The sequence below is a fragment of the Wasmannia auropunctata genome, unplaced genomic scaffold (assembly GCF_000956235.1).
Source record: "Wasmannia auropunctata unplaced genomic scaffold, wasmannia.A_1.0 LD336083.1, whole genome shotgun sequence".
NCBI classification, from domain to species: Eukaryota; Metazoa; Arthropoda; class Insecta; order Hymenoptera; family Formicidae; genus Wasmannia; species Wasmannia auropunctata.
Window position 1 is genome coordinate 1,775,985 of NW_012026807.1, and position 9,591 is coordinate 1,785,575.

The following is a 9,591-nucleotide window of genomic DNA, read 5'->3' on the forward strand; positions in this document are numbered from 1 at the left end:
AAATGTTATGTTGAAAATTGATAGAGAGCCGGAAAAAATCTCAAATTAATGGAAAGAAATTAAAAACAGACTCAGCACCTTTCCTTTACACGTCGTAAACACGCTGATTTCACAGGAGCCTTCCCCCTCTCGGCAGAAAATTACTGACTGATGTAGAGTTTACATCTAGCTTGGCGACACGTATGAAGTTAATTACTATCAGTCCATATTTATATGGTCAAAGATTGAAACTAAATGGTGGATACACCTGTTTTAACATGTGTGAAGCGGACATGTTCATATAATAAAAATGTGAATATTATTTTTGACATTCGTTTTTTATTGTAAGTTTTTTTCATATGACATTACTGTACATATTTAAAAATTTCATTAAGTAAGACAGATTTTAATTATTTTTACATTTGTAGTAAATGCTTAACATAAATATCATAAATACATACAATTATAAAGCATTGCTGTTTATTTCGATAGACATTATTTAAATGCATTTTATAAAGTGTCTAATATTATTTAAACTGCTATAATTTAATAATTATATTTACATATATTCGCGCGCTTGTATCACTACAACTAAAACAGTCGCAACTGACATGACAAACTAAAAATAAAAACGTTGTATAAATTTCCCTTTTAAATATTAATCATGAATTTAAATTACGTGTATTGTATAAGTACTACGTACTCTGTGAAGAAATTTGAAACCAAATTGGAAAAGTCTTATTCCGCAGAATCTAAGTGGCATATATACAATATGTAATGAATATTGTGAAATCTGTGAATATTAATATACAATCGATTATTATTAATATACATACATGTGCTGATTATTTAGATGTTATTAAATGTTTATTTTAATAATGTTCCAATGAACTCATTTTAAAACTTACGGCTTCACGAATTTCAACATCATAAGTGGAATACAATAATCTATTTAATAAAATTGCTGTTGCACTTGCCTAAAATTAGAATATGTTAAATAAAATATAAAATGTAGTTCTAATTCAGTAAATTAAAACAAAATATTACTGAACAGTCAAATTTTCTTTCAAAACAAATTTTAAGCAAACTATTGTTTAGGTAGATAAATGTTATTTGAATTAAATATAGACTTCAGTACCTTGATACTAATTGTTTCGCACACGTAATTAAAGAGCAGAAATTTAAAAATGTTATGAGAAAGCCACATTACGTACAATGCTGCAAACATTTTATAAAATTTTACGTAATTGTCAATAAGTATTGCGAAGAAAATTGAGCGGATGTCGAAGATTATCCAACAAAAATAGCATGCCATTTTAAAAGAGATTTCTTTTCCCAATATAGAATCTATCTCATAGGATATTTTGCATAACTCCAAGTGAAGGTGTCTGTAAATATTTCATTTTATTTTGTATGTTGTGTATATACTATATATGCCATATGTAAATATTTGTTTAGTTTTATTTAATACTATTTATGTAGTGATATTTTGATTTGATTAGATTTTTTACCTAATGATCCATATCATGCGTTTGGTATCTAAATTTTTTGAAAACTGATGTCGATGCGAAGGTATTATGAGATTTTTTGAAACTTTTATTTTATGATCGTTATCTGTCATCAAATTCTGAAGGTGTTTATTAATTTGATCAAATTTTAATCTAATATATCTATAAATATATAAAAGAAAATTAATTAATGATTTTGTTATTAAAAAATAAGTACATCAAGTTTGAAAATACTTCAATAGTGCTTAAATTTGTATGGCTGATGATTTATTAATGTATATACATGATTTAAGTTGTGGAATAATTGTTATATATGTATGTATTAAAAAGTTGTACCAACCCAAGAATAATTATAGTAGTCAAGTAACCGATAACACGAATATGAAAATAATAACTTCGTATAAAGACGACAATTATAGCAGTCAGAATGCCACAATCATGTTCCACACTTACGGATAGCGCCATTACACCGTTCATTAATATGACTATTACAAACCATCCTAAGATGATCCACATTGTTTTCTTATGTAACTTGTCATAATCTGTCACTGTTCCGAGTTCAAGTAATGTGTTGTCAATAATGTCGAGTTTCTTCAGAGAATTGTGAAATTTCTGAAAAAGGACGCAATTAGACGAGTAAATAATAATTATTTCTTTGAAAACTCAATTGTATCTATTACACATCGCATTTAGTATCAAATGCATTTTAGTTATCAAAAATATAATTTTTTAATGCGTTCTCTTTGCAAATTCTTTTATAGAAATTTTGTAAATAATTTTATCAAATGGGAAATTTTATTAATGCATGTCGCATCAATATTTTATTTTAAATATCGTAACTGTGGAAATACATTCGAAATTGCTTACTACAGCTAATGACATATATGTATATTACCATATATATATTTACTTACTTTGTTATTGTAAATACCAGACAAGATACACAATATGCTTGTAAACATTTCCAACGAATAGCATATGTGGTAGTGAATTGAATACGATTTTTGAATAGAATTTACAAATGGAGATGTTAAAAGACAATAGTAAACTGTCCAAATTAACAGCATATATAAAAGACTAAACCATAGTTTTATGCGATTTATAGGTAAATTAGCAATTCTTAAACCAAACACATAACTGATTATTAGAAGTGGCTTTAAAATTGTTTCAATATTTTTGGTCATTGCACACGCCGTTGATATATCAAACTGAACTTTTCCTCACTAGCTCGCTGCATAAATTGTATAGAATGGTAATAGTAGTATACAATTTCAATTAAAGCTCTTATAGATATTAAACTTATCAATTTATTACAATTTATATGTCACACTCTATTGAAATAAGATGATGGATATGCTGCCTGTTTTAACATAAAGCGAACATGTTGATATAATAAAAACCTAACAAAAACTCTTTAAAAAAAAATTTACGCCAAGTATATAAAAAAGTGGTACGTACGTTTACATCTTTCTTAAACCAAAAATATTATTTAGCAAATAAAAGTTGTCCAAAAACAAATATAATAATTTAAATACTGTTAAATATAATGTAATGTGTAAATTTGCTTGCTTTTTTATATAGTCAATTATGTTTCTATTCGTCATCGGAATGCTTCTGAGTACGACGGGTTGCTCATTACTAGGCATACTGCACTTAGATTTATTATTTAAAGTGTTGGAAAAAAAGCATGTATTTTCCCGCTTCCAAATGTGTAATGTAAATATGGTCATCTGAATACTCTAAAAAAAATTCGAGAAGTTATGCAATAATTTGTAATGTAAAATTGGAAAATTGCAAGACACCAAGTTGCAAGCATTTAAAAATACGCGTATATTTAAAGCAAGATAATAGAAAAGAAAAATTTCTATAGTCTTTAATCTCGTTCACGATCACAATCCGGAAGTCTTTCTTGCATGAAAAGCAAGGAGGCGGAACGCGGAGACGCTGAAGGCGAGATAATAAGCAGATTGATCATTACTGTAATATCGTAGTACGTTATAAAGTAATACATAGATGTTGCAAATAAATGATGTTTTCATAAACGTGGATTTTATTGCTGCGTCAATTCCTATTATCAGTTTCTTGAAACGCTTAATGCAAAGTACATGTTGTATCTCCTTCACGATAATTATCCGCGATTGACGGTGTTTCGAGTTGCAATATTATTACCTTAATAAATCCACAAATTATTACCTCTTTATTGCGTCCAGCGAACATCTCGTGAGTACACAGGTTATTATAGACATATAATGTTCATGAAATGTCTAATATTATGCCCAATACGATAGCTTAATTATAATTTATTATTTATTATTATTATTTAGCTTAATACATTTTTATATTATTTTATATATTATAATCTTAGTTTAATATATTGTGTTAAAAATGTTTATCTCAGTAATACGTATTATTATAACAATACTATTATTATTAGTATTTAGTTTTAACTTTTAAGTCTCTCTCTTTGTTTATTTTTGACCGGACATACACATCATTACATCGATGAAAGTCAAAGAATTTCTGATTTTTTTGTTAATGAAAATTAACTTTCTATAAAATATTGCTAAATTCATCGTTATTTTTTATTTTTATCTTTCTCGCTAAGGAATGCAGAGTTAATGTTATTGGCACGATCTATCTTTATTCTTGCTCGTCCGTTGCCTCGCGACCGCGCGACAATTCTAGGAGACAGGCGATTCTCCGCTTTGTTGTTGTGCTGATATTCCGAATCATCGACGAAGTAACGACCCGCATGGGTTTTCTCCCTCGACTCATTTTTATAATCCTCAACGGAGTGGCCGCCCTGCTCGTGTTTGTCGTCGTAGAATTTCGTGACGTCGCCCGAATAAGTGTGCCCGAGAGCGGATTCGCCCCCCTTGCGATAACCTTCCTCGTACGTGTGTATGTAAGGCTCAATGTCGTTGTTATCTATCTCCTTGACGTCTTCTTTCACCTCGTACTGCGGCGGATGATACCCCATCATGTCGCCGTGTTGCCCCTTCAAGAAATCGGGTTTGTCGTCGTCTTGCAACATGGACATGTAAGAGTCTCTGTGATACTGCCCGAAAGGGTTGTTATTCCTATGACCCACCTCTTTATGAACATCGTCGTCCTTGTGATCTTTTTGATTCTTCAGATTACCCGATTGATCGTCGTGATCGCTGTGGTAGCCATAATTACTCCAGGAACTCCAGTCTTCGTGATGCGCTTCCTTGTGGTAGGTCTTCTTCTTCTTTGGCGCTTCTTCCTTGGGCTTGGACTTCTTCGGTGAAATATCCGGCTTGTGAATATGTATGAACACCGTTGTCGTATGAATATGATGTTTTATTATTTCGGGTACGTGAATCTTGAAGTGCACGCTGTTAATGGAAAAAAAAATCGTGACAAATAAATAAAATCAGTTAAAAAACCAGCGCTTTTCCGAAGAAGCTACAAATGTGCTATTATAATACTCAAATAGATCGTTATAATATTAGAGGTGTATCCAAAAATTTAGAACGCATTAACTTATTAAGTTCCAGGAGACTGTGTTTTAAATTCTTGTAACTTAGAGTCTAATCCAAATTTTTATATCATTTTATACAATTTTATACAATTTATTTTATACAATTGGTATTAGAGATAAATATAGTTCTTTTCGAAAATGTAATCGATAATAGAGTGACATATATCTGGAAAAAAGACATAAAAGTGGAGGTAAAAAGAGTGACTCCTACTTTTTTACTAACAGATATTCAATTAATAAATGATTTTGCCTACCCTTTTGAATACAATACATCGATTATTATAAATTAATTATTTAAATAATAATTATATTGATTTAAAAATTCTATTTAAAAATTAACAAAAAATCATTAGTTAATTAAATATTTGTCAATAAAAAGACAGGGGTCATTTACTCTTTTTCTTTTTATTTTCAACCTTACACCTTTTTTTCCAGATATCTCATAGACTACTTATTGATTAGATCTTTAGAAAGAGTAACGATTTTTACTCCTGAATACCTAAAAAATTTTGATTAGAACCCAAGTTATAAGGATTCAAAACAGAAAAGGACGGGTAGGATTCTCTTTATGAAAGAGCAATTAATAAGACGATGTAATAACGTCGAAAGACGGGAGTGTATCCATTCTTTAATTTGCCAACAAGTGAAAACAAGAGTAAGCGCGTGGACTATGATTTTCTCTACAAGAAAGCGTAAAGTATATGTGTGCGCCGCGTTTAGTGCCAATGCATCTTTCAAAGCAATTCCGTGCGAAATAGATGAAATTACCTAATAACATAGTACCGTTGCATACTCACTGCTCCTTGGCGCTTCCGCTGTTCAGCACCCCGTTCGACAGAATGAAAAGTAGACTGATAATGATCTTCTGAAACACAAAGTTGTGGTCGTTACACTCAGATTATCCGTACGTGCTCTCCGGATTAATTGGCGATATTTATGTTGATTATAATTCCGTTATATCCGATATCTACGATCTCTCATTGATTTGAATCGCATTTGCAAGGAAGATGCACGCGCACATAACTCTTAACGATGTTAATACTCGAATCACTTAATTGCGGTTCTCGGGAGCAGTCGTGCGGAATTCGATTTTTGAAGTCCCTCCCTTGTTTTTCTTTTTCTTTTACTCAAATATTCATGACGTATATATATATATAAATCGCTCGTCAATATCACTTCAATGTTCTTATCAATGTTATTACCATGATTTATTGTCGAATCGTCGTAACCGCGATCGCAAACGCGATTGTCAGCAGTCAATTGCCGTTTGATATCATTCGACGGTGATTCGCCATTTATATGCCATCTTCTTTTCATCGAAGCGAATCTTGCGAAGCGACAATGCCATTGATGCAGTTCACGGCTGCTGATCACTTTCGCTGTATCTTTCAGGTGATATGCTTCATCTGTCGATCCGTGACTGATGTGGCTTTAGAAATTATGAGGTCAATAAACCATGAAGATATAGTCTAGCCAAGTTCAATGCCGTGGTAAAATTATTTGTTTTGCTAGATATTATTTCATAAGAAAATATCACTTTTTGATCTTTTCAATAAACAAGAAACTTTAACTTGTTATTACAGAATAATTGAAAATTAGAATAATATTATCTCTCATTTCATAAAATATGTGGTTATATTTATACATTAAAGCGATTTATATTAGATTTATTGGTTATTAAATGGAACTAAATGTTTACATTCATTATTTGTACTAATAATAATTTAAGTATTATTACTGATTAAAATATTAAACATTAATTAAATATTTATTTTAATAGCATATTACTCAAATAAAATTCAAATAAAATTATATTAAATAAGTATTACAACTTACAATTAAATAAGACAAAATATACAGGATAAATAATGCAATAAAATAAAATTTAATTTTTAATTTAAATTTTAGGAATATCAAAAATATATAAAACAAATCTGCTTGAAGAACTATTTAATTTATATTAATAATTTGAAAATAAATGTAAATTTGAAAGATAAAAATCGAGTTTATATTATTTATAATTATTAAGTTAAAGATAATTATTTTTTAATTATTGAATTCTTAAAAAAAGTTTCGCATTTATTTAAATATTAAGAATTATCTCAGTTTCATATGGAAAAAATAACAAAAGGAAATTTTGTATTTACATGTCATTTATTTATAAATATAAACATAGTAATAGTACGCACTTACTACACAATATAAAATGAAAAAACCGCTAGATACATTGTACTTATTGTTAATAAAAATCTAATGACTGTTTTTTGCTCTATTTATGAATTACATAATCTATAAAGTCTTAAAAAAATACACATTTTTAATAATCTTCGTAATAATAATCTTCATCACTTTTATGTTTTCCATGATGATGATCTGAAATTATCTTATAGATCGTATGTGTATGTTTCACATTTTTTACCCGATAAGGGACGTGTATTACCACTTTCTTCCTAAAAGAAAAAAGAGCTCACATGTATGACACTTTCACATGTATATTTATTATATTTCCACATATAAATGGCTATAAATACTTACGATTCAATCGATTGATGTGTCAGTGCAAAGACTATTAAGAACAAGATAGAATACTGCAACGAATAAAAATTATTTAAATTATTAATATCTAATACTATATTGATATGTATATAGTGATCTCGTTATTATATATAAACTCTTCTGAATTAAATGAAAAAGAAATAATAAAAATATTTTTAAAAAATTTAAATATATCAAATTAAAATTAATTGTAAAATTGGTATCAGGTCTTGTTAAATTAAATTTATTCTAATATTAAATTAAAATAAATTGAAACAAATTGAATAATTAAATACTAAATGTAACCAAAATTTAAATATAATATTGTAATAAATGTCTCACCAGGAATTTATGCCGCATCGTGGAAAACTCACAATCCGTTTCTGTAAAGCTTTTCACGAAACACTTTGGTCAAACGAGAGATTTCTTCTGAGCATCGTGTAGCTATAAAGCGAACGTTTATATAGAGCAACCAGCAACTAGCGAGGCGAATCTCTACACAAAATATTCCATGAAACTCCGCCCAACATGCATTCATCACTATCACTTGTATTTATCGCTCTAAAATATCACGAAGCAATTCTGTTACACCGGATTTTCGTCCTACTGACTTCTATTTTTTTTTTTTACTTTGATTTAACGAGAAGTATTGTTATTATAAAATTTTTATTACAATATCTTTACATACATAATTTATTTTAACTTCTATCATTGAAAATTTTTTATAAAGTACTCTTGAAACCATTCAACTTTCATTTAAAAATTTTTTCCATCTTTTATAGTTAAGATATTTGCATCGAAAGATATGTATATAATAATCAATTTTTTCAAAGGATTTCACCTCTTTAACATACGATAGCACTTATAAAAATATATCGTATCTTTTATTTTGTCTACATTTTAATATATCCAGCACTTATTAAAATTGGAGAGAGATACTTGGTTCGTATTCCTTTATAAGTCGTAAGATTGTATGATTTGTGGTTTACAATTTAGAATTTAGTTATAACGAGTCATAAAATATAAAATTTTGAAATGATAAATATTAAATAATATGAATTAGGTATTAAATTAAATATATACATTGTATTGTACACGAAAAAAAAAACGATTTTATTAAAAGATCCTAAAGTTTAGCTAAATATAGATCTGAAAATATTTTTTATTAGATCATCAAAATAATTGTATAAGACGCTCAAACTGTTGCTAGAATATTAAATTTTTTGTAGCATTACTTATCAATATTGCGATTCCACGTAACTACTTTGATGGTCCAACAAAATTATTTTTAGATTTATATCTAAACAGCTAAATTTTAGAACTTTTATTAAAATCGTTCTATTTCAAATATGAGAATTATCTTAATTTATTAAGTCGCACAGCAAAGATTAAAAGAAGTATTAAATAAACTATTAAATGCAAAAATTAGAAATTAAGCAAATTAGCAATGAATCGTGTATCAAAGCATATCCTTCTTTTTGAAACGTGGCCTTTGAAGACGCAAACAGCAAAGCTCCCTATTTGAACAAACGCGTACGAGAGTGACTTAAAAGTGAAATCGACAAAGCTGCTGAAGACCACACAAAAAACCCCGCCTACACGCGCGTATATATTATACAAACGTGTTTCTGCGATTAGCAGCGCGGTTTCGTATTTTTCAGCGGTCGAAGAAAAAGAAGAAATAGAAGAAAAAGATCGCCGCGGCGTGACCGCCTCCTGATCATAATCGCCGACCATGTTGATTTCACGGCCACGTTAATCTCTAGCGGATGGAAAACCGTTCGACGATCGATGCAAGGGCCGTGACCGTTACTTGGAAAGTGCACTTATCACATTTTTCTTCGGCACTCACATCTTTTCTTTTGCCAAACATATCTCGCTGCAGATGAGCAGTTAATGAAGAGTTATAATTTTATAGAAATTACTACAACAGTTATAATTATATTCTGTTTCTTTCCTTTAGCTATCTTAAGCTTATCTGTTGTTAATTTTTAAGGACGTTTAGGCTGTAATACAATACCTGCAGTTAAAAATTATAGGAATTTAAAAACTGTAGGTTTTTTA

General features: G+C 29.1%; 3 protein-coding genes across 3 annotated transcripts; all 3 read right to left on the minus strand.

Moving 5' to 3' along the window:
- Positions 1–538: 538 nt before the first annotated feature.
- Positions 539–3,704, minus strand: LOC105448732. Its single transcript, XM_011687474.1, has 5 exons — positions 3,681–3,704; positions 1,941–2,099; positions 888–956; positions 683–772; positions 539–598 (listed from the first exon to the last, which is right to left on the minus strand). The coding sequence occupies exons 1-5, from the start codon at positions 3,702–3,704 to the stop codon at positions 539–541; spliced, it is 402 nt and encodes a 133-aa protein (XP_011685776.1).
- A 270-nt stretch (positions 3,705–3,974) lies between these two features.
- Positions 3,975–6,309, minus strand: LOC105448733. The gene is made up of 4 exons (XM_011687475.1): positions 6,169–6,309; positions 5,790–5,857; positions 4,579–4,846; positions 3,975–4,485 (listed from the first exon to the last, which is right to left on the minus strand). The coding sequence occupies exons 1-4, from the start codon at positions 6,307–6,309 to the stop codon at positions 4,063–4,065; spliced, it is 900 nt and encodes a 299-aa protein (XP_011685777.1). The 3' UTR covers positions 3,975–4,062.
- An 818-nt stretch (positions 6,310–7,127) lies between these two features.
- Positions 7,128–7,959, minus strand: LOC105448663. Its single transcript, XM_011687362.1, has 3 exons — positions 7,870–7,959; positions 7,528–7,580; positions 7,128–7,442 (listed from the first exon to the last, which is right to left on the minus strand). The coding sequence occupies exons 1-3, from the start codon at positions 7,885–7,887 to the stop codon at positions 7,310–7,312; spliced, it is 204 nt and encodes a 67-aa protein (XP_011685664.1). The 5' UTR covers positions 7,888–7,959; the 3' UTR covers positions 7,128–7,309.
- Between the last annotated feature and the right edge of the window lie 1,632 nt (positions 7,960–9,591).

Excerpts from the sequence above, each read along its gene's own strand:
- LOC105448732 (XM_011687474.1), bottom strand. The coding sequence starts at position 3,704 with ATGTTCGCTGGACGCAATAAAGAG. Across the intron at positions 957-1,940 it reads ACGGTGTAATGGCGCTATCC|GCAAGTGCAACAGCAATTTT; the intron begins GTAAGTGTGGAA and ends TTCTAATTTTAG. Across the intron at positions 599-682 it reads GTTTCAAATTTCTTCACAGA|TTTGTCATGTCAGTTGCGAC; the intron begins GTACGTAGTACT and ends TTTTATTTTTAG.
- LOC105448733 (XM_011687475.1), bottom strand. The coding sequence starts at position 6,309 with ATGAAAAGAAGATGGCATATAAATGGCGAATCACCGTCGAATGATATC. Across the intron at positions 4,847-5,789 it reads AGCGGAAGCGCCAAGGAGCA|CGTGCACTTCAAGATTCACG; the intron begins GTGAGTATGCAA and ends TTCCATTAACAG. Across the intron at positions 4,486-4,578 it reads ACGACGATGTTCATAAAGAG|GGGCAACACGGCGACATGAT; the intron begins GTGGGTCATAGG and ends GATTTCTTGAAG.
- LOC105448663 (XM_011687362.1), bottom strand. Across the intron at positions 7,443-7,527 it reads ACACATCAATCGATTGAATC|GAAGAAAGTGGTAATACACG; the intron begins GTAAGTATTTAT and ends TTTTTCTTTTAG.